This window comes from Gnatocerus cornutus, chromosome 4, assembly GCF_029298725.1.
Source record: "Gnatocerus cornutus isolate USDA-ARS CGAHR chromosome 4, icGnaCorn1.1, whole genome shotgun sequence".
NCBI lineage: Eukaryota > Metazoa > Arthropoda > Insecta > Coleoptera > Tenebrionidae > Gnatocerus > Gnatocerus cornutus.
Genome location: NC_142236.1, coordinates 434713 through 461789, shown reverse-complemented (window position 1 = coordinate 461789; position 27077 = coordinate 434713). Strand labels below are relative to the sequence as shown.

Below are 27077 nucleotides of genomic sequence, written 5' to 3'. Positions count from 1 at the left end.
TCTAAAATTTTTAACAAATTTTTATTTTGCTACATTTGAACAAAATAGCAACATGCAGCGTTATTAATTAACTAAAATTTGAACTCGTGGCATTTTAAATTTTATTTAAAAGATTAAAAAAGGTATTTATTTCTTTCGTGTGAAACCGGCTCCAATTCCCAGGGTTAATTATGAAACTATGCTCAGAGCATCCTTTGGCACTCCTAAATTCATTTCTGTTGTCAGTTTTTTGCTATCTGTTAGATTTTCCGAGAAAATTGACTTTAAAATTTCCAAGAAAATGTGCGTGCTGTTAAGTTAGGACATACGTTAAAGATCTGTCCTACCTTTAGACGCAATGTCAAATAACGATTAAATAAAACCATAACGAAGTCGAGAATGTTGAATTAGAGCTCAGATTCCTTTTTCTGAGACCCAAATTGATAAACAGAGCATTTTTACGCTTATATTTTTGGAAAAAAATGTACGTCAATTGTCAATTTTAAAAAATTAATAAAAAATTAACGGAGCGTCAGAGCTAAAAATCTTCAACAGATTCTTGCTCCTGAGGTCCAAATTGATGAAAAACGTTGGTTTTAAAAAGATTTTATTTTTTGACCTAATTTCAAAATCCATGAACTAACCCCTTTGATGTTTTTTTGGCGAAAAACATAAAAGTTTTCAGATCAACACAAAACTTTACTCGCCGCATTATTTGGCCCTCCTCTATCCGTTTCCGGTATCAGTTCCCCACTAGTTGCAATATTTTCCGCGAAAATCGAAATTAAAGATTAACAACATTTGAATCTTTGACATTTAGCGCGTCAAGTAATTGTGACAAGCTAAGACATACGTCGAGAAGCCGTCCTATCTTTAGATCTTTTGACACAACTTTAAATATTAAATAAACGAATAAACCAAGCCGAGAATGTTAAATTAGAGCTCGGATTCTTGTTTCTCAGATCCGAATTCATAGAGAAAGTGTTTATCTGCTTTCATTTTTGTCAAAAAAATTATTAAAAATTAACGGAGCGTCAAATCGAAAAACCGATTTCAGATTCTTATTTCTGAGGTCCAACTTGACGAAAAAATTGATTTTCAAAGAATTTGTGGACCCAAACCAATCCAAGTCTATTTGAAGACAACACTGTGATTTGAGAATGAAAACAACACAAACGTTTACTATTTATTTTATTATATTTAAATGAAATAGGTACAATAATTTAGTTAATCTAAAATTCCATTCAAGCAATAATTAAAGGTCTCACAAATTAACACTAATCGTAAGCATACAGCTCAAATAAATACAGCCTTTTTATATTTTAAAAACTCGTTATTTTATTTTATATTATTAAGATAATTCCTTTAGAAGATCACTTATATAGGTGTCAGGATTCGTTATAACATCCAATAAACCTGCAAAAAAAAACAATCAGCGCTACTCGTAACGACCTGCTTTACAACGCACCTGTTACATCACAGAATTCTGAAAAGGAAGTGCAAGGTAAGAGCTCTTCAGTGTACGCAGCCAACAGTTTTTCCGACGCCTTAATCAGAGCCTCGTCGTTGTGTCGGATATAATCAGCCAAGTTCGTCGACCACTGCTCTTCTGATCCCGCTACGTTCTACAAAAACCCCATAAGAACCGAACGAACGCATCGAACGAACTTACTTTAAAGAAATAGTTGTAGATGCCGTCTATCAATCCGAAGAAGACCAAATATGGTTTATACACCGCGTACTCTTTGACTGTTTTATCAGTCAAGAGTTTATTAGGACCGGACGGATGACACTGCCTCGTCTGCGCCACGACAATCAACCTCTTCAAATGACTCATTTTGTTAGCATTCCACTGTTGGAGCGAATGAAGGAGGATTGACATCGTCGCCCAGAATAACGGGCCTTCGGCTTCGTAAGCGCACTCTACCCATTTCTCGGAGTTGGAACACTTCAAGTATCCCATCAGACTGCTTTCCTCTCGTTTACTCACGCGAGTGCTAGAAAAAACATTGTAGACAACTCCTCTTAGAGTCGATGAAACTCACGTGTTTATCACATATAGAGCGATGTGCACAATGTACGGCACCATATGCATGTTGCTCTGCGGCCCCCCGCCTCCCGTGTCTTCATGGAACGACTTTTCTTGCGCGAACCTCCACAGCAACAACTTCAGGTCGTGGATGGTGGAATTATGCCCGATGTCTCTATGATTGGTACTTTCTTGCAAATACGTGTTGTGTCTCGCCAGGCAACTCGCGAATGCAGATTCTGGAACTTGGGGCCCCCAGAGGGGCAAGAGCCCGTTGCACTTCGTGTTGGCGTTTTGTAACGCCGCCGACTCCCATTCGTCTCTGGCGCGCGCTAATCTCACCGCGCTCATGTGGCAGTCGATGTGGACGATGTTAAAATGACTCACAGTGGCGTAACCGGCGGTTCTTCTTGGTTTAGCTTCGAAGTCATCAACATTACAACGCTTGGTGAAAGTGTAAATTCCCAAGACTTTTGTCGGTTGGTACTTGTAGCCTTCTCTGCAGATACAACAGACTAATCCGGTCTCTTCGCCGAGTTCTTCCATTTGTTGGAGGATGGCGGACTTCGCGGTCACTTGGCCTTTGTCGTTGGTGCGCATTCCCAACTGCCCTAGCTGTTTTTCTCTCATTGCCATCGCGAGGCGCTTCTTTTCGCTGCGAGTGAACTCGCGGACTTGTTCGATTTGTTTGGCTACGCTGGGATTGGTGCAGAGGGCCTCCAGGAGGTTTTCAGCCAAAGAACCGACGTGCTCGTCTGATGAGACTTGTTCTAGGCGATGAATGATGGGAATTGTTTCTGCAGCCGCCACAGCTAACTGGGTGTTCTCATGACTGTGGGCGAGTCCTGTTAAGAACCTAAGACAGTACTTGAGGGCTGGTTTCGAGATGAAGTCTTTGAGTTCGTCGCTGTCGGTTCGGAGCAGCGTTGGCTTAACACAGGGGGCGTGCATTGTTATGTACTCCAAGTAGTCTTTCGCGATTCCTAGTCCGATAATGTAGTCTTTCAGGGTGTTACCAATAGAGTTGCGCTCGATTCCGTTGGTCAAAACACACAGCATTTCCAACTTCTGCTGGTCTTCAGTGGTGTGTTCGTAGTCGTACTTATTCAAATCCAAAACTGGCTTAAAATAATCCATTAAAATGTGCATTTTATCGTTATTGCCGTAGACTAAAGCCGCTAAAACTCTTGTTAAATGGATCAAAACTCCTTGATTGTTTCTAACACTAGGATGAGTGGTGCAGGTAAGCAAAGACTGGACGTATTCAGGCCCTCCAAACGTCTGACTAAACTTCGTAAAATTTTCTAAGGACTCGCTGGTGGCTTTCGATAAGACAGTCTCCATAATCTAACAAAACTCTTATTAGAACCACCAATTACCCCCCCTAAGAACTTACATCTAGTAGTTGTTCGGTAACCGCCGCCTGACTAGGATCCGGCTCGCTCTCCAAACACAACTGCAGAGTCCGCAGGAACACCTCCATAGCCCCCAACTTTGGCTGTATTAACACCTCCTGGCACTTATTCACCTTGATGCTCAACCTAAACAACTTCAGGATAACCTGGAGGAGCGGCTTCGCCCTCCAAACACTCTGAATCGCCCCCAGTCTCTTCACCATAACTTCTAAGCCGCCACAATCAGCCAGGACGTTCGCCATCTTGTACACTTCTTCGTTATCAACAGTACTCTGCGATTTGTTGTTGAGGGTTTCGATGAACTCTTCCGTGGCATCACCGAGGAGGCCGCGCATCCGGTACACGACTCTCATGGCATCGTGGTCGCCACCTTCAGCCACCCAAACCTGAAGAAATTTCATTAAAATATGATACACTAGAGGAGGATCGTACCTTTTTGAAGACGTCTTTCACCGGGAGATCCAGACTGATAATTTTGTTGTTGACGAGGAGTTCCATGCCGTTGTCGTCTTCCAGCAGGGCCACCAACTCGCAGTCTTGACAGATTTTGTTCTTCACATCGCGCATCAACGGGCCTAGACCTGGTTCAGAGCTGGAGTACGGATTTCCCAACATTCGCCCTTGGAGGAAGTCTTCCTGTTGCGGGTCTTTCTCCAGTGTTAAGAAGAACTCGTCCACGTCGTTCTCTTCAGGGTAGATGATCGAACACAATCTCTCAAAGATGAAGACTGGTGTTAGGATATCCTGCATGTTGTGAGTTTCGACTGTTTGAATGCACACGGCCATGAACGATTTTGTTTCTTCTTCAGTTCCAGTGGTCATTTCTTCGAGTAATTCTAAGAGCTTCTCCTGCGTGTCGTCGATGAGTCGCGTGCGCTGCACCACCAGCCGTCTTAGAGACAGGTATCCGTTGAGGACGGCCCCCACTAATCGACCCTTGTATTGTCTCCTGATCGCCGTATCGTCCAAGAACGACGCCAGAAGCTCAGTCAATTGATTGAGGGCGTAGCCCTGAGCCAAATCCGAAGTCAATGTGGTTGTCTCCAGATAATGCAGTTGTTCGATTTCCATCGTAATCAAACTAGCTAGAATGACCAACACCCCTTGAATTGTCAAGAACTGTTTCCACGGCGCCTCCTGAATCAGACTCTGATATAAGTGAAGAAACTCCGCGGAGTTTTCACCCGCCGTCCCCAACTCCTCCAAGAAGCACGTGAGAAGAATAAGAATCTCTTTCTTGCGCTCAGAACTGTTGCACATCAACTCCACGATGCTGCAAGCGACCTGTCGCGCCAACCGCGAGCTTGTGTTAAAAAGAACCGATTTCAACCACGTCGAATCTCCAAGATCCAAATGACTGAGACCACAGTTTTGCTTCATGTTGCGCCTCCACCTCCTCGCGTACTTCTCTGCTAAATAATACGCTTTAACCTCTTGGCGGTTCGTCGGGAGCTCCTTCGCCGTTTCGGACTTCTGCGGGAAGCGAGCTTTCCAATCCGCGAAAGTGTGACCTGGTTGCCTGTCCAAGAACTTGAACACGTCGATGGTGGTGCCCGACAAGTCCTTCGCGTTTGTTTTCTCTTTCTTCTTAACACCGGCTTCTTGCACCTTCATCAAGCTTTGGAGGATCTTAAGACAGGGTAAGATGATTGATTCCATCACCAGAGGACTTCTGGAGTCCTCGCATGCTTTTAAGAACAGTCTCATCATGCAGCGAAGTTTCAACTCCCAGCACTCGTCTTCTTTCTGGACCATCGCCGCCAACAAAGAGATTTCATGGCGGACGCTCGTCCCAAGATCACAGCTGTTGACGTGGCCGTTTAAACTTAACGTGATGCGGTTCATTAGCAAGTTGCAGAGTTCTTCGGTGGCGCGCGGGTTGTCCCTCGTCAAAACACACAATAACTGTTTGACTTCTTCCTGGATTTGGATGCTGCCTTTGCGCAAGTTATTCCAGACCAACTCCTGGATCAAACCTTTGGAACACAGGATCTCGCGAGTGGTTGGATTGGATGCTAGCGCCCTCAGGAGGGTCAAACAGTGCTCGGTTGCCGCGGTCGAGCACCCATAGCAGCGAGTGTTGACGCAAGAAGTCGTTTCGCCGGGTTCCAATAATAAAGGGGTGGTTTTAGGGTAGTCCATATCGCGGTGTTTTCGATCGTACGCCACCAGCTCCTTTCGCGACACCAAAACCCGTTGGATTATCTTACTGAGCTCCTCAAACGACGTCTTACATTCGTTACAGTACTGTTGAGCCAACATCTGAATGGTCTTGTTGACTTTGACTTGCGACCCTGCAGGTACCGAAGCCGCTGCACTATTCCCACTGGTGGTAACCCCATCCTCTTGTTTCCTATCAGTGCGGTGTTCGGTGATCTTCACCACCAGAGCCTCCAAGTTCGGTTTATTCGCAATCAACTGCTTGTAGACCCGATCGGCCTTCTCCAAAAGCGAGTTGATGTTAACCACAGTCTTCTTCCTATCGTCGTCGTTTTCAATAGGCTCGATGGCGCAACATGGCTTGGCCAAAAGAGTAAAGTCGAATTTGGCGTACTTGCAGAAGCCACAGGCGTGGCAGAGGAACGGATCCTTCTCGTCGTAGTTAATCGCGCGGCATTTGTGGCACTGAAAGACGTTTTCTCCGCAATTCGCGCAGACTCCCGGATTTGCAGGAACAGCGGCGCTGCATCGAGGACACTGCAACGTCTCACTCGACGCCTGGATGTTCTCGAAGAAGTCCGCGTACTCAATCATCAAGTTACAAGCGACTATAGGAAGAGGAAACTCGATTTTCACTTCGGTTTGGCCGGATTGCACGGAGACTTTCTTCGCTTTGTGCCACAGCGCCGGTTTGTTTTTCAGTTCAACAACAGCTTGAACGCTGCGGTTGTTATAGTAGATGTTGATTGTTCTCACCATTTTGCTACGTTTCAAGTCGCCGATGCGCACTGTGATTTTACTAATGACGTGACTACTCAAGAGCTTGACGATCTGCGTGGTAGTGGTGAACTTGGAGTCGACTTTCAATGAACTCAACTTGATGGTAGAAAAAGACACTTCTGGGTTATTACAGACTAGGCAAGGTTCCGATTCGAGGTAGTACCCATCTAACTCGACAAACTGGCTCATGTGAGCGTATAAATTCGCGTTGGGATGATGCGCGAGGAGTTCGTTCTGCGCGGTGAGGATACTAACCGCCTTTTCGACATAATCGGTCGCTTGAGGCACCACGTAATTCGTTTGGAAGAATTTCAAAGAAAAATATCCCAATAAATCGACAAACTGTGAGGCTTTCCGGCCGAAATTGGGGATCAAAGGCCACAATTGCCACAGCAACTCGATCAGCGATTCTTGTTCGGATGCCTTCGAGTTCTTGTAAATCGCGAGAATTAACGTGTGGGCTTGCCAGCGAACGCTGGTGATGTTAGTTTCCAACATGAAGGTCTTAATGAAGCGTGCAAACACCTCTCTGGAGACTTGTTTGTTGATTTGCTCCACCAACACGTAACAGTTGGCTTCTTCAAATAGCGCCTCCGCGGCGCTGTCGTCGGATTTCTCGCGGTCTTTTCTTGAGGTGATTTGTTTGGTGGAATCGGATTTCTTATTGGGGCCATTGGCTATCGCACATTGTAACAAGTGGAGGATGGTAGGAGCGACCCCTTCATCCAAAAAGCAGCTCATTTGGATCAAAAACGGAATAACTGTTTCCTGTTGCATGCAGAATCGCTGCCAATTTCCGGTGCGACCAACAGCGACCTCCACACACCCCTTCAAACTTTCCATCAAACTAACCAAAACATCGTAGGATAAAGACAACGAATGCTGGATCTCCTGGACGGATTCGTAGCCGCCTTTGATGCAACAATCGGTGACTCCTTTCAGATGCTTGTTGAGAGCATGAAGATCGCGATGATACCGGTACTTCTCTTTGGTTCCGCAAATAAACAACAGCAACTTCCGGACTTGGCGCCTGACCGATGGCCCTTGTGTTATCATCATGTATTCGCACAAGTACTCAAACCAAGACTCGTTGAAGGAGACGCTGATGGGCTCTGCGAACTCAGAGTACTTGTGGACTTGGTACGGCAACTTCAAGATGATTTCTGTGAGGATTTCCGGATAAGTGTTGAAGAAATCTGGTCCGTTTTCTTTAACAAACTGTTTCATGAAGAAGGGAGTCATGTCTGGAGGTGATCTCGTCGAGTGTTCCTTCAGGAGGTTGCTAGGAGGTTCAGTTTTGCCTTCCTCAGGTTTCGAGGCGACCCAATATGGTACCAATGACTCCACGATAATGTTACAGTAACCAATGATGTTGGCTTTGTGGAGGACTGTGGCTGTCGTCCGAGACACGAAGGAGGAGTTGTCAACACCCACACTTTTGCTGGTGGAAGGCCCACTGGAAATCCCCGACGGTTTGCAGCGACTCATGAAGATACTCAACAGTTTCATGAGCACCAATTGTACTTCTTTCTGATTTGATCTTTTGCAGACTTCTTCAACGGGGCGCCCCAACTGCAACTCGATGATAATAGCCGCGAGTAATGAATTAAAACAAGCTCGGTCTCTTTCAGAGTGTCCATCAAGATCACTAGTCAATTGCAGCACCACTTGGAGGAAGGGAATTGCGCGGACTCCATCGACATTCCTCAACTTCGGCAAGTACTCAGTCAACCGCTCCAACAGCTGCAAGCGCAGCACATGCAAGCGACTACTATTCTCAGAATCTGTTTCTCCATCAACTTCTTGTGGTAAATTCTCAGTTTCGCCCCCATGAAAGTTAGGAATCGCCACCGAGCTCGTGTCGGAGCGAGACACCATCGGAAGAGCCTCTGGAATGTTGTCACCATAAGCAGAGCTGCGCCCCGAAACGTTGTGCTCTCCGGTGATGCTCTCCACGCCACTACCTCCACTTTCAGAGCCGGCGGCGCTTCCTCCTTGCTCCGCTGGCGATGTTCTTAGCGTGGAACCGTCCGTTGCTGCAGTACTGCCTTCATCGTCCGATCCAGCGGCGCTGGCGGTGGTGTCGCTGAAGTGACCCGCTTCTTGGGCTTGGGCGGCTTGTCCCACCTGCGCCACCTGCACGAGCTCCTCGTTGCTCAATACCTGCAGGCCTCCGCCGATGTCGTGCTCTTGTAAACTCAACGCGATGGCCAACTCCACCATGGTTTCGTCGTCGGCGTCTGGTGGGATGTCTAACAGAGGTTGGTAACCACCAGCTCCTCCAAGCAGTGCCTCCAAGGCGTTTACGTTGTGATTATCGTTTCCTTGAATCGGTTGTTGGAGCAGCGCGATTGCTTCCGCCGCTCCTACTTCAAACTGGCGCGGGTCCTCGTGGGGCTTCTCCATGCTGTCGCTTTTAGTCGCCGGAGGCGTGGAGCAATGCGGAGGGCTCGGTATGAAGACGCGTCGTCGCCTTATCTTCGGCTTTAACACTTTACTGAGGGCTTGTTTCGCACTGAAGGCTATCGCTGGATCTTTACACAGCAACAACTGAAGATAAACCGCCATGGTAATGTTACTGTAAGTGTCGCAACTATTGAAGGCGTGCACAATCTCGACCAAAGCATGGATGACTTGCTCCGTGTGTTTCAATCCAGGAACCACCACGGGGGCGAGATTCGGGTTCTCAGGGTTCAAAGAATGGAGAATCCAAAGAACGTCCATTAGTTTCAACAGGAGATGTTGGGATTTCTGGGGTTTAGACGTCGTGGGTTTTGGGTCTAGAGGGTCATCAAGAACCACATCCTGGATTCCAGTGTGTGAGTCGGAGAACTTCACCAGATTCTGAGGACGCGACACTGCAATCCCTCGAACTATCAAAATCAAACGGTAGAAGCTCTCAGCGTCGATTTCTTTGGCGTCGGAGTCGGTCATCGAGTTCAGAGTGACCAACACGTGCTGAAGAAGCGCCTGGTCTTTGTAGTTGTGGTAAAGTTGTCGAGAAGAATGAAGAGACGACAATAACGCTTTTGAGTGGATTTGGATCAACGGAGGAGTCGGGAGGGTTAATAATTGTGTTGAAATCTTCAAAGTTGGTTGTTTGTACTTGTCTTCCACGGGGTATAAAGAGAACGAGCCATCGAGAGCCTCCAAGATGCCAACCACCACTCTGAAAGAAACGAGGATGTTATCATGTCTTAAGAACTTCGACTTACTTTTCTAGTTTGGTGAGAGGAACAGTGTTGGCGTGTTGAGTCTCTGGATCGTTGGCCACCGTGTTTAAAGTGGGAGCCGCACTGCTACTTCCTGCAGTAACTGATTCTTCGCTTTCTTCCGGCCAACCAAAAGCGTCTTTTGATTTTCCGTACCTACAACACCTCTAATGAGGTCATTTTAGTGGTACACCTCCAAGACTTACACTTTAATGCTATCCACCATCGTCAGCGTCTCTGGGTCTTGCGAAGGCCCAAACATAATGGTAAGTTTCTTATCCGACTGCAGACTTTCGTCCCGCGAGAACGGAATGTCGTACCATCGACTCCTCGTAACGGACAAAGAGATGATCCTCCCGAAGACTTCCACGAAAGATGGGGCTTTTTGAACATCTTGACTTCCGACCAAGACCCGGATGCCCACCATGACCATGTTGGAGTCAGGATTGGTGACTTCAACAGTGAATCCCAGAGGTTTGTTACAAGCGACGTAGAGCCCCGTGGCGTTCAAACGGTGTTTCAACTGCGCCACGTTGTAAATCTGCAGCAAGTCGTTCCCACCGACTTCCACATCGTTCATAACTTGGCAGTGTTCGAAGAAGTCCACCGGGAAGGTAACGGAACTCGAGCTTTTCCCCGACTTTACAATCTTCTTCTTCTTTGTCTTCAAAACCGTGTTGGTGATGGTCGGTTGGATGCTCGGCGACATCCAGAAAGAAGTCTGTTCCATGTTCACCGCGTTCAAGCGCAAGCTCCCGTCTTCACACAGTATCATCAGAGTGGTCTTCGGCTCGCTTCCAGAGTAGTTCCTCACTGTTACCATATCCATGATCTTCGTTTTTGGCGGGATATTCTTCACTTCTTGTATGAGGATCGTGTCCGGTTTGATCATCAACATCACCGGCATGTTACTCGACTGAAGTGCGCAACAGATTAGGCCGGGATGGTTCGGCACCTCGGCCCATTGACACAAAGGTTGCGCGGCGGTGCTTCTTGAACCATTGCTCTTAGTGCTTGTGGTCGTCGTCGGTAGGTTAATGGGAAAGACGACAGTGAGGCAGTTATTTTTGGGGGTGATGGGAGAGATAAAGCTGCGCCCTTGCACGTAGCTGTAGAAGAGGAGCCCCAGAGTGTGCGAATAGTAGATGCTGACACCTCCTCCAGCAACCTGTCCGTTGACGTCGGTGACGTCCAAATGAAACACCTCCAACGTGTTGGTGACGTAGAAAGTCCCATGCTTGGCGGAGCTGTCTTCGTTGAGCACCTCGGTGTAGATGTGGCCGGGTGAGGACATTAACAAAATGTGGTAAGTGGCGTCGTCGTACATAAAAGTACAGTCGCGGATTTTCCCGCTTGGTACCAAGAAGTAGTATTGAGGACTCAGCGCGTCTTTGCTCAAATCGTAGATTTTAACAAAATCCGCCGTTACAAGAGCCAATTGAGTTTGAGAGCCTGGTAACCACACGGCTTTGATGATGAAATTCCCAGTTTCCAGCTGCGGGTGCAGTACTAAATGCTCGGCGACTGAGCCCCCTGAAGTGAAAGTCAACACGTGACAATCCTTCAACCCACAAACTGCTAAAAAGTCTTCGTTGCACAAGTTACTGGCGAGTGAGAGCACCGTGAAAGGAATAGGTGCAGATCCCAACTTCGACACCTGGAGCTTCTTCGCCGATTCGCTTTGTTTCAACAACGAGTTCAATTGAAGGATGCTAATCTTCCCCTTCTCGTGCGAGACTGCGAGGTGTTGTCTTCGCCCATGAGTGGACGTCATGTAACACATCGCGACTCTTCTAATAATATGAGCGGAAAGAAGTTGCCGAATTGTTTGCCCTTGTTCCCCCGCGTAGCTCATTCTAACATTTTCGAACGCCGCTTCTTGAATCTGACTATTGGCCATCATGATTTGATCAGTGTGCAAATACTTCTTGTCGCCGGAATGCAAAAGTTGAAGTGCTTGAATGGCGCGGGAGTAGCAACCAACAGGAGAACTCTGTCCGCACGTTACTTCCACTGACCCCATCAGCGAGTTGATCAAATCAATCAGATTTTTCGTCACACTGCTGGTGCTGATGTAAGTCACCAACCAGTCTTTACTCCCTTGGAGTTGCTTCACGTTGACGTGTTTGCGCTCGCGGTATTTCACCTTGTCGACAACAGGACTCGAGGTGCGTCTTCGCAAAGAACTCGTCAATTCGCTAAAGTTGTTCGTTTCTTGGGCTGGTGGTTGGGTGTCGCTCGTTTGGGATCTTTTCACGAGAGCCAAACAAGAACTGTCTTCTTTCGCGCCGCAGTCGCAGAAGAAGTTTCCATATTTGGCGTAACTGAGGTCGTGGCCTTTATGGCAGACTCGGGCGCAGACGGAGCAGACGCCCACGCCATCCAGCATGCGGCAAGTGTGGCAGTGGTACCAATGTTGGTTCATGAACTCCTTCTGGGTGACGGTGAAAGTACACAACTTGTTGCTTAAGGAGTCCTCATCAGAATCCTCGCCGCTGTCGTCGTCGTCGTTGTTATCATCCTGCCACTCTGAGTCTAGATCCAAGGGGGTTTCACCCTCCCATGGAGGACTCAAGGGTCGGAAACTACTTGCAGAGTTGTGATTGACGATACCATTAACCACGTCGCTGATATAGTCGAGGATGCAACACGCCGCCTGCAACATCACGTTGTTCTTCGTATTTTCAACGACTTCTTTTTGTGAAACGTATTTATTGCAGAGTTCCACCCACTCGGAGGTCGCAGGAAAAAGACACGTGTGACCTTTCCCACTTCCGGCATCCGCCAACATCGTCATCACCACCATCAAGTCTTTGAAACCCGCCCCTTCTAACGTAGACAAGATCTGAGACCCTAGCGGAATCAACGCTTTGAGGATCGTCAACGCAACCTCCTCGGAGACGTTGCTGTTCTGTTTAACAATGAAAGAAGTGAGAGCTTGGAGTAGTTGACTGTTTTCCTGCACCAGACACCGCTGCTCCTCCCCTTCGACTTGGGTAATCTTCCATTTGGTGTCTTTCGAGCTCTGAGCTTTTGTAATCGTCACTGTGGTCGCCTGCGGGGTTTTGTTGGGGCCTATTATAATCTGTCTTAGCCACGTTTGGAGTTTGCTCGACTCGACATTAACCAACTTGTTCATACTGCTGCAGAGGTAATTCAGACTGGGATCAGTGGAGCTCTTCTCCGCCGCCAAGAAGAGTTTATTGAAAAACTGCAGGACACGGGTACTGTACTGTTGCGACATCTGCGGACTCGACACGGACATGAGGACTTTCACCAGGTCTTTATCACTGGTGAAGAAGCTCTCGAGGGCTTGTCTCCCTGAAGATTTCTCGATGATCTTCTCGTAGAACTTTAAACAGTTGTGGAGGACTTGCTCGTTTAAACTGGAATCGGTGTCTGAGGTGTAGTTAATAATGAGGTTGTACGTGTGGTGAAGGACTTGCAGGTAGACGCGCTTCTGGTGCTCGTCGGTCTCCGCATCCCCAATCATTTTATCAATAGTTTTGGAGACGGCGTCGTGGAGGTACTCGGTGCGAACATCTAAGGTGATGCTAACCAACATTTCAATCGCCTTGTTCTTCGTGTCGGTGTTTTCGATTTTGGGAGCGTGATCACAGATGAATTTCACGTAGCTTTGGAGGAATTTGCGCAGAGAGAGGTTGATGGTAAAAGGACTACTCATCGAGAGGGTCGACATGTGGATCTCTATGATCTTGTAGAGATAATTCTCGGAGGGAATCATATCGTTGAGGTTCAAAGTCTGAAAAACATCATCACAATGTTGCTCTTAAAGTTACAATAACTCACCGGTGAAGACTCGTCCAGAGTCGAGTTATTCCACTGTTGCTGCACGGTGGTAACCGCAGGTGGTAACAGAGAAATCAGCTCCGAAGACAACGTGCTTGTTAAAGAATTGCGACTGGAAGCAATGGAGAGGACGTCTTGGAGCCCTTCGTGGCTTTGATGGTTTTTTCCGGCTTCGCACTGTTCCATCACCGTGTGTAAAAGTGACCACCTAGCACACTGGAGGATTGCTTGCGTCAGCTTAAGAACGTGCGGAAACAAGTCTTGGATGAGCGTGGAAACCGACTCGTCCGTCCCCTCGGACTCTTCAACTCCAATCTGTATCTTCGCCAGGAGACAGTCAAGAAGACACAGATGCCATAGCGGCGGCAGATTCTCTTTCAACACAACTCCTTTTTTAACTTCAGGAGTCAGCGCTAGGATGCAGCTCTTGGCGTTGCTCACATCGTACTTTAAACAGTTGAAATTGTCTTGAATCGACTTTATGCATTTGTCGGCGTTCTGTGGGTACAGGCCTTGTTTACCGACAGCGTCTTTTAGCCACCGGTTGTAGTTCTTGTGGCCGACTCGAGGGCCCCAAATCAGCGAGTAGAGCATAAGTGGCCCCGGCGTCAAGTGCTCGATTGTTGCAATTCTTTCAACGAAAGTGGCAGCTGGGGGTAAGAGCTGGAGGAGCTTCCAACAAATCGTGAAGCAATACTGCATCGAGCACAGTCCGAGAAACGTCATCTTCGACCCCGAGTTGAAATGAGTCACGTGTAAAATCTCAATTAAGGCATCAAGAAGGAGAGGATAGCGGAGTTTATCCGGAGTTCCTAGGATGAAGTTACACGCTAAACCGTCGAGTTTCGGAGAGTCTAAAGTGGTGACTTCAACAGAGGTGAGGACGTAGAAACGCGGCTTCATTGCGAACTCGCTCATCGTGGACACCTTTCGGTAGTTGTCTTCAATGTCTTGCCAAGCGGTGTACTTCCGGTTGATGTTGTCTTTGTCTTTATCCGAATTGAGGTTGGTGGCGTAGAACAAGTTCCATTGGATTTGCTCCAGGAGACACGCAGGGGCGTCGTAGAGATGTTTCATGATGTAATCGAATAAGAGGAGGAGTCGTGAAAGGTGTAATAATTGGGAGTCTTTCAGAGCGCCTCGGGCTACTTCCGAAGTGCGCAACAACCCTCCGGCTAGCAGGAGAAGAACTGACTTTTTCTGCATCAAATTCAAGGAATGGAAGAGGTAGAGAAGAACTTGCGCGTGCTCCACGTTCAAATCTTCGTTGTACTGATCGGTATTCTGGGAGGCGTTCAAGACGTTTTCGATGAGGGTATTCACCAGTCGGTGCCAGATACTAATAACAGAAGCCTCCTTCTCGTTTTGGGGGCGCAATAGTAAGACTTGCGCCAACACGGAGAGAGTTCTCGGGTAAACTTGCAGAGGCCACCCGTGCGGAACGTCGGTATTCCACGGCGACACTCCCAGATGGTTCAACAAGCACGCTTGCAACGAATTCAAATTATTATTCGTGACCAAATTGTGAGTAAACTTGGACAAAGCCCCCGAAAAATCAGAGTACAACTGTCCCAGCGTCGCCCCAAAGTACGCAGAAATGGCCCCAACTTCCGTCCGCGAAGTCTCCCGATCTAAATCTCTAATAATGGCAGCTAAAATAATCATCTGTTGCTCAGTTAAGCCGTTTTTGACGTAACGCGCAACGTAGGCACTCTTTGTGCACAGAAAGTGCTTGTTAAGAAAAACGAAGATGTTCGTCGCCAACATGATGTATCCATGGGCTTCGCCTTTCTCTGGTACGATCGAGGAGCCCTCAGCTGGAGCAGACTTCGTTTCCAAGTTATCTGAAGTTGAGGGTGTCTTCGATTCGGTGGTCTCAGGAGGGGCGAGAGTCTCCTCGAACCACTGGCCAAGAATCGGCTCGCTGTCATCATCTAAAACAAAAAAATTGAGTATTAATAGTTTAGAGCGTTTCTTCAGTACCATCATCAATGGAGCTCTCATCCGAAACTAGAATCATGTCTTCGTAATAAGTGGTGGAATCTGACTGACTGAAAGTGTCTCCTTCCGGTGGATCCAAGCGTTTTAAAGTGCAGGCTTTCCCGTAGCTCACAATGGCGAGATAAAAGAGGAAGTTGTTCAAGGGAGCGGCGCTCAACACTCTCGCGACTCGCTGCAGCGCGGTGAACTGCCCCATTATCGCCAAAGGCGCCGGTTCGATCTACAACTCCAAGTTAACAACAGTCGTACCAAAGTGTTTTTTACCTGTCCGATGCTGCCGGAGCCCCCACACGCCTCCAGATGTAAATCCTCGAACAGTTCAGTCAATAGCGACAATGTTTTTGTGGCGATCGCCACTGAAAGCACCCCAAAAGTCTGCTGGAACTTTTGCAGCCCAGATCTCGCCGAACTGCAATCGCGCGACTTGCATGGACTTCGCCCTTTCTCTTCTCGGTCTCTCACATGCGTACTCTTATCAGTGACCGTACTGGCTGTTAAATGCGCTTGTAATCCAGAAACCAACACCCAAGCACCAGCGAGAAGATGGTTTTGGTACACGTGTCCTCCAGCGCGTGTCGAGTTTTTAATAACACCACCAATGTAAGAGTACATGTTTAACGCCTCCTCTACGAGGATGACGGCTTGGGACTCAAAATCATCCTCTTTGATGCCTGTCTGGGACTGCTGAGCTGAACACTTCGGAGAGATGGCGGCCGCCGTCGATAAGATAGCACACGCCGCCGCTTGACTCACAGCACAATGTAACACAGCCATGCTCAGCGTTGACAACTTATCTAATTTACTAGAAGTTAGTGGTTCAAGAACGGGAAGATTGATCGCCGCGAGAGCCAATTTCATCTCAGAGATGTTCGCTGCAACACTAAAACAGAAGCGAATAAAACGAAGAAGCTGGAGGGCGACAGTACCTGTTTTTTAAAACAGTCGCTTCTGACTGGTTCACGGGGATACTGAACGATTTCCCGGCTAAAGCTTCTTCTACTTTGGTACGCGCTTTTTTAATTGACTGGAGGCTCAAACATAAATCGACGAGAGTATCACCGGCTCTTAAAGCTTGGAGGTTTTCAGTGTTTGATTTTAAAAACAATTTCTATTAGAAAGAAAAGTAAATAAGATAGTTTGAGGGAACTGGGGAGTATTACGTGAATTTCAGAAGAGGGATCACTGCCTGAAGGAACTTCATTGATATTTGATAGAGTGGAAGTGTTGTGCTCCAAAGAAGCCTCGCCGTCTCTCACTGGCAAAGTTAGTTGCTCGAAGATGTCGGCGGAGATGTCGCTGCGGGTTTTGGGAGATTCTTGTTTGTTGGGAACATCTTTCTCAGAGCCTGTAAAAACCGTTAGAATCAATCAGTGATTACCAAAGTGGTAACTCTCACCTGGGGGCGTCGTGATGGTGTTTGGTGGTAAATTCTCCCCCTTCATGGTGTTGACGAGGATAGAGACTTCAGCTGTGGACAATCTGCTGGTTCCTATGCACAACACTTTCACTGCATTTAGGTAGATCTCGATTTGAGCACTGTTCTGGTTAGAATCACTGGCGAATGATTGAAGGCAATTTATTAAATACTTGAGCAAAACCCGGCATGCGGCACTCACAGCGTCTATTTGGCTCACAGGCACTGAACAGAAAAACGAGAATTAGTTTGGGGGGCACAAACATCTCTTTTTGCCTTGGTCCCTTTTTAGGCGTAGAAAAAACCCAACCATCACAAGGACAAAGGCAAAAATGAAAGAGCCCCCTTAAACAAAAGCGCCACTTACATTTGTTAATACAAGAGCTGAGACAATCTGCTGACAAGACAACAAAATTGTCATAGAACTTCTTGTTGTGTTCTTTGTGGCGTAGTATTTCACCCTCGCTGAAACAGAGAGAAACGTGCCAATTATCACCTTCATGCGGTCGGAAGCTGCTCAAAATTGCGTATTACCACCTCAGGTGACCGGGTGAAAGCAAGCAAAGCAGCCCTGTGAGACTCACCATTTATTAATCGTAGAACACAATTCGACTAATTCCGTACGGTTTATGGTATCATAATGTAACGATAAAAATGGTTTTAACACCGAAGACCACTCTACTCCGCCACTGCTAGCGGCCATTGTGTCTGCCATTTGTAACTCACTGTGCAATGACAAGTGGAATCTAGGAACATTTCGCGGGCAAGTCACTGGCGGTTGGTGACACTATTTGAAAAAAATCGACAAAAACGGAGAATTTTATTAAGGGAATTGTTTGAACACGCCGTACGACACTATCACCGGCGAATACGTTTCGAATAATCCGAATTGAACCCGAAACTGCGACTTGCAACGAATTTTAGTGACGAATTGTTCAGATGGCAGCACTGTTGTTATTTACAACTCCGCCATAGCAACCGACAACTCTGAGATGTCATTTTGACATCAAAGTAAATTTGCTTTATTTAACAATCGAAATTATCGGTCTTTTTAGGAATAAAACCCCAGATCAAGACGTGCAAGTTTTTCAATGAGCCAAAATCCCAACGTCGCTTTTTTACAAAGTTCGTACGAATTTTCCCGTCGTTTTTCCTCATTGTTTTTGTTGTAGATGGCCACAGCTCTGGACACCTCCGACGAATTATGGAAAGAATGTGCGAAATGGCTCACGCGACACGGTCTGTTGCGACCAGATCACAAAACCAACTGTGCTGAAGCTGGTATTGCCGACTTGGCCAACATGCTCAGAGATGGGGTCCTCATATGTAAATTGCTCAACAAAATGGATCCGGGCTGTATCGACATGAAGGACGTGAATTTGAAACCTGCCATGGCTCAGGTACTTGGGTTTACCCCCCTGAGGGCTTGTAATGAGTCGCGTTTTAGTTCTTGAGCTTACACAACATTGAACTGTTTCGGAGGACTTGCATCATCTCATTTGGACTGAAAGAGGGCGACCTGTTTGATCCTTTGGTTCTTTTTGAGCTGACAAATTTTCACAAGGTGTTGTGTACGTTGTCCAAACTGTCTTTATGTCCCAAAGCTCAACAAGGAAATATAGTGTAAATAGAAGTGACTCTATTAAAACCACGAAATTTCTTTGTTTGTTTTAGGGGATTTACTGCTCATAAAGTCAAAACAAAGGAAGAGGAAGCCACTTATCAGAGCCTTAAATCTGTGTAAGTGCACTCGTTATCTTTTGATCCTTCCATAAACAAAGATTAATTGAGTAAAACCGCAACAGTGTTCAAATTTCGCGCCGAGCAAGCTCGGCGCGAAATTTGAAAACGCAACTTTAATCCTCGTTGGTACTACAAATGGTTGTGTTTAAATTATTTCATAAAAAGAGACGCCCGCTCTAACGTGTGCGAGCCGAGTTGGTTGCAATTCACGATCCCCTGCCCACGCCCTGAAGACAAAGAAGAGGAGGTTTATGACGATTTGTGTTACGTGACCTTCTCGACTTGTCTGCCAGAGGTTCGCATTTTAGTACCCAAAAGCGTGGATTTACTGTTTATTTTCGCTCACTTTAAGTTAGTTGAATGCATGGCTTTGTTTTTTTGTTCGTTTCTTTAGCGAATTGAAAATCCACACTCGAGGAATAACTGATCCGATTTATGACACCGCTAGCGAAGAGATCTATCAAGATTTGTGCGTGGTTCACACTTCTTTTGAGGTATTTACGTTGCTTCCACTCGCTTCTTTTTGCAAAAACCCTCCCAATTCCCGAGGAGATTCTCACTTTACATTTCTAGCTCCAACCGACTTTGGAAAAACGCGATTTCGTGATTAAGGAGCTGTTGGATACGGAAAAGAACTACGTTGAAGTTCTTTCTAAGCTCAGGAGGAACTTTATTAAGCCGCTGGCGAACCAGATGAAGCAACAGGACCATGAGATCGTCTTCTACAAAATTAACGTACTTCCTCCTCCTTGTCACTATCATTACTTTATCTGATTCTTGTAGGAACTGCATGATATCCACTCTTTGTTTTACCAAGAACTGAAGAAGTTTCGCGAGTTGAAACTCAGTCAAACTTTCATGAAGTGGCGGGAGCGCTTCCTGGTCTATGGTGGCTACTGCGCCAATCTCACCAAAGCCACGAATCTGCTCCAAGAGTTGTGCGACAATGACGAGGCATTCAACTCGACTGTGGTGGCCTACGAAAAAGAGGACAATAACGGTCGATTCAAACTAAGAGATGTCCTCTCGGTACCAATGCAAAGAATCCTAAAGTACCACCTCCTCCTGGACAAGCTCATCGAAAACACGGATCCTGTAAGTTATCCAGGTACTCCTCCAAACCTCACCATCTCTTTTGGCAGAACCACGAAGAGTGCAACGATCTCAGAAGAGCAAAAGAAGCGATGCTAGACGTGGCGAGTTTCATCAATGAAGCGGCGCGCGACAGTGAACATCTTGCCGTTATCAACAACCTGCAGGAGAATATTGTTGAATGGGAACGATCGCCTTATCTGCGATTAGCGAGTTATGGAAGACTCATCAAAGACGGGGAATTGAAAATCAAAGCTCATGATGATCAAAAAATCCGCAATCGTTACGTTTTTATTTTTGATAAATGTATTTTCATATGCAAACAGCTCAAGGGGCAACAATTCGCCTTTCGGACTATAATCAACATCAGCGAGTACCACGTGGATGAGACGCACAACAGGGCCGTCTTAAGCCGAGACGCGCGGTTCTGTTACAGTTTTCATTTAGTCAAAAATGACAACGTGATGGTTTATACAATTTTTGTACGAACCATCGAGTTGAAACAACAAATGATCAAAGCGATCAACGACGCCTTGTAAGTCTTCATTCTCCGCCTCGTTGTATTAACTCGTTTTTTTAGGGACAACATCCATCCGCAGGCGATCAAACGCACGAATCACACGTTTGAATTGACCACGTTCGACGGGCCAGTTCAGTGTTTCCATTGCTCAAAATATCTGAGAGGGTTGATTTATCAAGGGTATAAATGCACGACTTGTAATATTGGGGTGCACAAGCAGTGCATCGCGCAATCGGGGAGGTGTGGTACCAACAGCCATCATCACTCCACGTCGTCTTTAGAGTCGGTGCAAAACGGCGCTGATGCCACTCTGAAAGACAAGTTGTGGTTCGTGGGGGAGATGGACAGAAACAGGGCGCAAACAGAGTTGGAGTACCGCGAAAACGGCACGTTTCTAGTCAGAATAAGACCGCAAAGCGAGGAGAAGGATAAATACGCCCTCACGCTCAAGTGAGTGACAAGAAGTGACAACTCCAACTTAACTGTTTTGTTGCAGGACCAACAACACTGTTAAACACATGAAAATCTGCAACACCGAAGAACAAGAGCGCAAGTACTACTTATCCTTGACGAAATTTTTTAGTAACGTCGATGAATTGGTGCGCAACTATCAAATTAATAGTTTGAGGGAAAACTTCGAGCGGTAAGGACGCGAGAGTGTTGAACTCGTCTAGTTTGGTTTTGCAGATTGGAGGAGAACACGAAGTTGTTGTGGCCGTACCGGCAACTCCGCGCCAAAGCCATTAGGAATTTCGACCCCGGCGAACACGAACACTTGGCGTTGAAAGAAGGCCAACAGATTACCATCGTCGGGAAGGAAGGATACAGAGATGGGTGGTGGAAAGGGCGTAGCGAAAACAACGAAGTTGGGTTTTTTCCGAGTGGTTACGTACAAGTTGAAGGTGAAGTCAGGTTCAATCCTAGTCGGCATTTCGCGCAGTAATTTAAGTTACTTTAGTGATGCGTTACTTGCCGGTGTTAATTCCACGTTGCTTTCAAGGCCTGCATTTATTAGTCTGTTTTTTTTTTATGGATGTATGGCAAGTGTATTATGTGCCATTTTATCATCGAGCGCCGGTTTAGTAGAGGCGCTTCTAGTATTACTCTGTGTCAAAGGGGAGCAGGAGCGGCTCGTCTTAGCATTCCGTTGGGGGAGTAGCTGCTAAATCAAAATTATTTGAATTTCTAGCACATCCAGTTCAGCGTCCCATTAGTGTCTTATTACGTAATTTATAGACAAAGCTCTCTTAACAGATTTGTAGACTGAACACTTTGATGTGTCAATTATCAATTTAGACAAGCAACGAATTCAGTACTGGAACTCCCCGTTTTCTATGAAAAGTATCTGTTTTATTGTTAAATATATTTTATTCTACAACTATAAGATAAATTTGTTATCTTTAATGTATATTTAATAAAACAAGTGTTGTTTACTCGTGTTTTGCACAGCATTGCATAATAATATTGTAAAAATAAAGAAACCTTTTTATTGTTATAAAACAGTTAACATAATTAGAATTACAATATAAGTTTCGATCTAACGTAGACAATTACACATTAGGTACACAATCTACTATAATAAAATACAGCTCTCTAAAAAAAATCATTTTTCGCCTACCAACACACGCAATGTGCGCATTATTCCGAAAAACAAAAAATACAATGGTGCATTAAAATCGGTGTTGTACACTTTGATTGGTGTTCAGTTGACTTTACGTATAGAGAGGGGAAAACTGAGAGTGAAATACTTTACTAATGTAATGGCAGAGATACTCACCAGTCAATTCGTGGGGGAAAACAGTAAACAAACACGTGATTCTCCTCTAATAATTTTTTAAATCCTTTACATAGACAATAATTTAGACCTAACAAGGAATTTTAATAAAATACTTTGTACACTTGATAACCTGTATTAAATTAGTAAAGTATTCATCATATCTAAATTATTCAAAATAAGATATTCAACTTTAAAATATTCAGACAAATATTATACATTTTTATACAATGTATATAATAAATATTTATAAATTTTATATTATATCTATAGAGTCGAGTGTGATCAAATCCCCGTTACAATAGGCTTTGTCTCACAAAACTGCCGTCAAATCATTATTGCTTTAAGAACAGCGTCCACGTTTATTGTTAGTTTGGTTTCTTTTATCATTAAGAGTGAAGAAAACGGTCCTGGCAATGGAAACTATTGGTCCCATTAAATAAATCGATGTCCACTAATTGACAGCTTCCGGTTCTTTGATCACACTCGTCTCACAACTCTCAAGAAGCATGTAACAAACTATTCGACAGCTGCAATAGGATGAGCTGGTGACTGTTCATTCTCCGACTCGCTGACATCATTCTTTGGCCTGTTTTGCAAACTTTGTTTCAGTTCCTGAACAGCTGCACCTGTATATAATCGTTTTATCCCACGGGGTAAACCTCGACACGATTGCAAGTTAATGGAATGCAAATTGGGGCAATTCACCAGAATGGCTTTCACAGGCTCCAAACTCACCGAAGAACCGCATAAATTCACAATCCTGGAACAACGATAGTCAGGGGGGAGAAGAAAACACGGGGGCTCAGCTCTACCTTAGTTTAGATTCGAAGCCTTTCTCGGCCAAGGCCAAGACGGCGGCGTCGAGGGACGATGTGGCGGTGGACCAGGCCAAGTCTACTTCCAACAAGCTGTGGCTCCACTTTTGGACAATCAGTTCCAAGCCAGAGTTCTGAGTTCGCGTTATGTAACAGGCTGTAATAAGGGGGCGGTCAGGGGGGGCAATCTAATGTTGTAATGATGGTATTACCACTCAAAAAAAGATGCTCCAGGTCCCAAGCTGGCACCTTGACCAGCCCTGAGTCGGTCAGACGGATGCATCCTCTAACGTCTAATAAACGAAGCTTTGTACTATTTTTTAGGATCCTTTCTATCCCGTCGTCGTCCACAGACCGAGAAGTCGTAGTTTGATCCTCCTCCAGGCCGGCCAATGACAGTTCTTCCAGAAGAGGAAAACCAGGAGATGCCATCTTCAAATAAAAAATTACAACAAAGGAAACAAAGCGAGATATCCAAACCTGGTCGGTTACACTGGCGGAGGCTAACCAAATCTGGCTGTTGGTGATGCGCAACACTCGCAGTTTGGGGCACCCGATTTGGAGTTTCTCCACATGAAGAAGGGCGCTGTTGTGAGCAAACGTTCGGATGTTTGAAATGTCCAAGAGTTGGAGATTCGGACAGTGTGTCTGGAAAAAACAACAAAGTGGGCTTATTTTACATTAGAAAACTCCCTCAAAAGTCGAAAATTCGATGGGCAATTTTTCATTTTTCGATCGCCCCTCGTAAACTATTTGCTCAATCGGTCTGACATTTAGCCAGTTGATAGATTTCAAGCTCATCTTTCGATCGATATGTAATTCAATAATACTAAACCCACTTTTAACCCCGAAATGGCGTCTTGAAAATGACCATAAAAACACCGTTTGAAAATCTATTTCGGTCGATATCTCGTTCATTCTCTAAGGAAATTTGAGCTACATGAGCTCATTTTACGCAGAATTTCGCGCTGAACCTAAAAATATCCTTATTTTTCTTGTCGATCAATAAATAACCGAGTTAGAAGCGTTTAAAATGTCGAATAGTCGCCAGAGGCCAAAATTTTGGAGGTTCGAAAACGATTTTGCTCGATATCTCCGGAATTAACCAAATATTAAGAAACCCCTTTCGGAATCTTTTGAAGCCAAAGACAACTTACAGCGATCGACGCCATGATTTGGGTGAATCCTGCGATTTTATTGTGAGCCAACACCAAATGGGTCAACCGGCTGCTCATGGTCTGTCCCATTGCCACCAGAGGCTGCGAGTTAATTGCTGAAGTAGACTAAAAAAAAGAGCGTTAGCGCGATGGGTGGTGACAATGACACCAACTTACGTTAATTGACGACAAATCTAATCGCTCCAACTTCTTACACTCGTTTGTCAAGTATTTCAAGTTGTCGGCATTGAGTCCTTTCCAGCCACTCAGATTGATGCCTTGCAAGTTGGGACAATGCTGGCAGAGAGCTTCAATAGCGATTTGAATGTCACGAACCTTCCATTCGCCGAGATTCAGATCTTGGCAGTACGACAACCGGTTGTAGATGAGCCAGTGGAGCTGCAGGTCCGTCCTGAATGGTTCTTTCACGTAGTTTAGATCGACTTTAGTCCACAATGAAGGAGTTAGAGCCACGTTGCGCCATAATTTACACACTCTACACAATCTGGGGACAAAGAAAAATCGTACAAGAAGTGAATCTTACAAGAGATGTTGGTATTTACCTCACTAAGTTCGGTAAACATCCATCCTGAACGCACACATTTTGAAATATTTTGTACAAAATTGTCTCAGGGATATGTTCACCCCACACGCTCTGTTCCTGAGGTTCCTGATCCTGAGTACTCGTCACCACGTCATTCTCGCTGCTCACTCTACTCTTCTTAACATTATGATACTCGTAGTCGCTGACGTCAGTGTCGGAGGTGACTTTCTGCTTTTTCCGTCTTCCACTTTTCTTCTTATTTGGTGTGAGTTGGACTTGTGCTGTAAAGTTACTCTTTTTGATTCGGATTTTGATGGTATTCTTATCGCCGCTGATTTGACTGTGGTACATGGCAACCAGCGCTTTACGAGGCCTGCCTCGCCCTACGCCGGTGCCCATTTTCTTCCTCTTCGACACTTTGTGGTTCTTTATGTTGCCGTTGTACGAGTTTAACTCGACACTGTCGGACTTGAAGGCAGCTGACGGGGTGTGGGAGGGCGAAGGACCTGGAAGAGCCACAGTTACTGTCATTGAACGAAACCTCCCTGGGAAATCGGTGTAGCAGGCTTAGGAAATCAGGGGAAGTCGTTTTTAAATCAGGGAAATCAACAGAAAATCCTGGGAAATCATTACATTAGGGGGGATCAATAGGAAATCAGGGGAAGTTTTACGAAATAACAAGCAAATAAGGGGAAGTTGCACAAAAACTAGACGAAATTACAAGGAAATAAGTAGTTTGGAAATTTGGACGAAATCACAAGGAAATAAGATGTTGTACGAAATCACAAGGAATTCAGGGGAAGATTTACGAAATAACAAGGAAATAAGGGGAAAGTTGGACAAAATCACAGGAAATAAGGGAAAGTTGGACGAAATGACAAGGAATTCAGGAGAAGTTTTACGAAATAACAAGCAAATAAGGGGGAAGTTGGACGAAATCACTAGGAAATAATGGGAAGTTGAACAATATCACAAGAAAATAAGGGGAAGTTGGACGAAATCACAGAAAATAAGGGGAAGTTGGACGAAAACACAAGGAAATAAGAGCAATTTAGACGAAATTACAAGGAAATAAGTAGAGGTTGGACGAAATCACAAGGAATTCAGGGGAAGTTTAACGAAATAACAAGGAAATAAGGGGGAAGTTGGACGAAATCACAGAAATTAAGGGGAAGTTGGACGAAAACACAAGGAAATAAGAGGAATTTAGACGAAATTACAAGGAAATAAGTAGAGGTTGCACAAAATCATAAGGAATGTAGGGGAAGTTTTACGAAATAACAAGCAAATAAGGGGGAAGTTGGACGAAATCACAAGGAAATAAGGGGAAATTGGGCAAAATCACAAGGAAATAAGGGGTAATTGGACGAAATCACAAGGAATTCGGGGAAAGTTTAAGGAAATAAGGGAAAAGTTGGACGAAATCATAAGGAAATAAGGGGCAGTCAAGTGTAGGCCATTTTCGAGAAGCATTAACCCCCTGGAACCAAACCAATTCAAGTTACCTAGATCGAGTTGGGTGTCTTGAACGGGGCCATCGGGGGCGCCGGGATCAGGGTAGGTCTTCGTTGGGCAAACATTGTTGTTTGGTAAATGGTTATAAACGTCTCCATTGAGTTCCATCAAGTCGCCACTTGGTTCATCTTCTGGAAGTGGCGAGAAGATCTCCGTTGGCATGTCGTTAAAACAATTGGCGCCCGACATGGCGATGTTACATTTTTTATCCCCCAAGAACTAAGTCGGTAACCACATTTCGCACTCGAAAAACTGAAAAAAAATCACTAAATTTTGACAACTATCTAACCTGTAAATTCGATTTATTGACAGGTGTCACAAGTGACAAGTGGATTCCAGAGCCTCCTCTAATCCCTGCGGATGGGATTTCCGCTTCAAAAGTCCGATTAAGCGCCGAAAAAACGGATAAAACTCGGTTTTCGCCCCGTCGATTTGAATTGAGGCGGCAAATTTTGTATGTAGTCCGCTCGTAAACAATCACAAATGACAGGAGAGAACACATATCGCGATTCTTGAACATTTAGCCCACTAAATCGACCCGACTCGTATTTTATCAATACCAATCAATTTTGTCAAAGCTCTAATTTGATGACAGTTGATGGGGGCCGTGAAAGAAGTTTTTTATATCGCCAACGGATCGGTCTCGATTTTTCCATTTGCACGCTTTTAGTAATGTTGAACTTACCAGGAATTGTCGGTTTCAGATGAAAAAGTGTTGGGCACTCACAATCACATTATTATTTCCTGGGAAAATTCACAATTTTGGAAAACTTGGCCACTTTCTGATTTTAGTGTTGTTGACCTTGTTACTCAAGCTACAAACATTTTTCTAGGGAAAGGTGGCGCTGGTATTGACGTTATTTTGTTACAGGATGATGCAAAGTGGCGGTACCTACCGGTACGTCGGTGAAGTAGTGAAAAGAAACCTGTAAAATGACCCGGACCACATCTAAAACAAACAGAAATTAATAAAAAGAATCAAGAAATCAGTTGGGAGGTGGCATTGGGTTCTTGCCAGACCATCAATGCACTCGCCGATCTATGCACACTGTGTCCATCCAGTTCGTGAAGGAAATCCTGTCATCCACTTCGAATTCTGCGAATATCTAAAACA

General features: G+C 45.4%; 3 protein-coding genes across 4 annotated transcripts; 1 reads left to right on the top strand and 2 right to left on the bottom strand.

Moving 5' to 3' along the window:
• Positions 1-1153: 1153 nt before the first annotated feature.
• On the bottom strand, positions 1154-17648 carry poe (E3 ubiquitin-protein ligase-like protein poe). Its single transcript, XM_088034145.1, has 16 exons — positions 17385-17648; positions 17168-17265; positions 16783-17025; positions 16547-16731; positions 16313-16494; positions 15651-16266; positions 15369-15606; positions 13386-15319; positions 9782-13338; positions 9579-9731; positions 3856-9532; positions 3405-3809; positions 2025-3355; positions 1652-1976; positions 1448-1604; positions 1154-1395 (listed from the first exon to the last, which is right to left on the bottom strand). Exons 1-16 carry the CDS (start codon positions 17513-17515, stop codon positions 1331-1333), a joined length of 15297 nt encoding a protein of 5098 aa, XP_087890271.1. The 5' UTR covers positions 17516-17648; the 3' UTR covers positions 1154-1330.
• A 60-nt stretch (positions 17649-17708) lies between these two features.
• Vav (Vav guanine nucleotide exchange factor) lies at positions 17709-21198 on the top strand. 2 transcript variants are annotated; one of them, XM_088034147.1, is made up of 11 exons: positions 17709-17925; positions 17973-18200; positions 18248-18423; positions 18475-18540; positions 18938-19037; positions 19117-19278; positions 19327-19638; positions 19686-20170; positions 20216-20605; positions 20652-20798; positions 20843-21198. In XM_088034147.1, exons 2-11 carry the CDS (start codon positions 17973-17975, stop codon positions 21096-21098), a joined length of 2322 nt encoding a protein of 773 aa, XP_087890273.1. In that variant the 5' UTR covers positions 17709-17925; the 3' UTR covers positions 21099-21198. The 2 variants fall into 2 exon arrangements, with proteins under 2 accessions (XP_087890273.1, XP_087890272.1); XM_088034146.1 differs by lacking the exon at positions 18938-19037 and adding an exon at positions 18709-18838.
• A 421-nt stretch (positions 21199-21619) lies between these two features.
• Fbl6 (F-box and leucine-rich repeat protein 6) lies at positions 21620-26825 on the bottom strand. The gene is made up of 9 exons (XM_088034148.1): positions 26649-26825; positions 25954-26215; positions 24468-24954; positions 24082-24409; positions 23905-24030; positions 23228-23395; positions 22960-23179; positions 22745-22904; positions 21620-22692 (listed from the first exon to the last, which is right to left on the bottom strand). Exons 2-9 carry the CDS (start codon positions 26150-26152, stop codon positions 22449-22451), a joined length of 1932 nt encoding a protein of 643 aa, XP_087890274.1. The 5' UTR covers positions 26153-26215; positions 26649-26825; the 3' UTR covers positions 21620-22448.
• Positions 26826-27077: the final 252 nt, after the last annotated feature.

Excerpts from the sequence above, each read along its gene's own strand:
- Vav (XM_088034146.1), top strand. The coding sequence starts at position 17,973 with ATGGCCACAGCTCTGGACACCTCCGACGAATTATGGAAAGAATGTGCG. Across the intron at positions 18,201-18,247 it reads TGAAACCTGCCATGGCTCAG|TTCTTGAGCTTACACAACAT; the intron begins GTACTTGGGTTT and ends GTCGCGTTTTAG. Across the intron at positions 18,424-18,474 it reads GCTCAACAAGGAAATATAGT|GGGATTTACTGCTCATAAAG; the intron begins GTAAATAGAAGT and ends TGTTTGTTTTAG.
- Fbl6 (XM_088034148.1), bottom strand. The coding sequence starts at position 26,152 with ATGTCGGGCGCCAATTGTTTTAACGACATGCCAACGGAGATCTTCTCG. Across the intron at positions 23,180-23,227 it reads CCGCCAGTGTAACCGACCAG|ATGGCATCTCCTGGTTTTCC; the intron begins GTTTGGATATCT and ends TTTTATTTGAAG. Across the intron at positions 22,693-22,744 it reads GGCTTCGAATCTAAACTAAG|GATTGTGAATTTATGCGGTT; the intron begins GTAGAGCTGAGC and ends TCGTTGTTCCAG.
- poe (XM_088034145.1), bottom strand. The coding sequence starts at position 17,515 with ATGGCAGACACAATGGCCGCTAGCAGTGGCGGAGTAGAGTGGTCTTCG. Across the intron at positions 17,026-17,167 it reads CAGCTCTTGTATTAACAAAT|TGCCTGTGAGCCAAATAGAC; the intron begins GTAAGTGGCGCT and ends TTTTCTGTTCAG. Across the intron at positions 9,533-9,578 it reads CCTCTCACCAAACTAGAAAA|AGTGGTGGTTGGCATCTTGG; the intron begins GTAAGTCGAAGT and ends CGTTTCTTTCAG.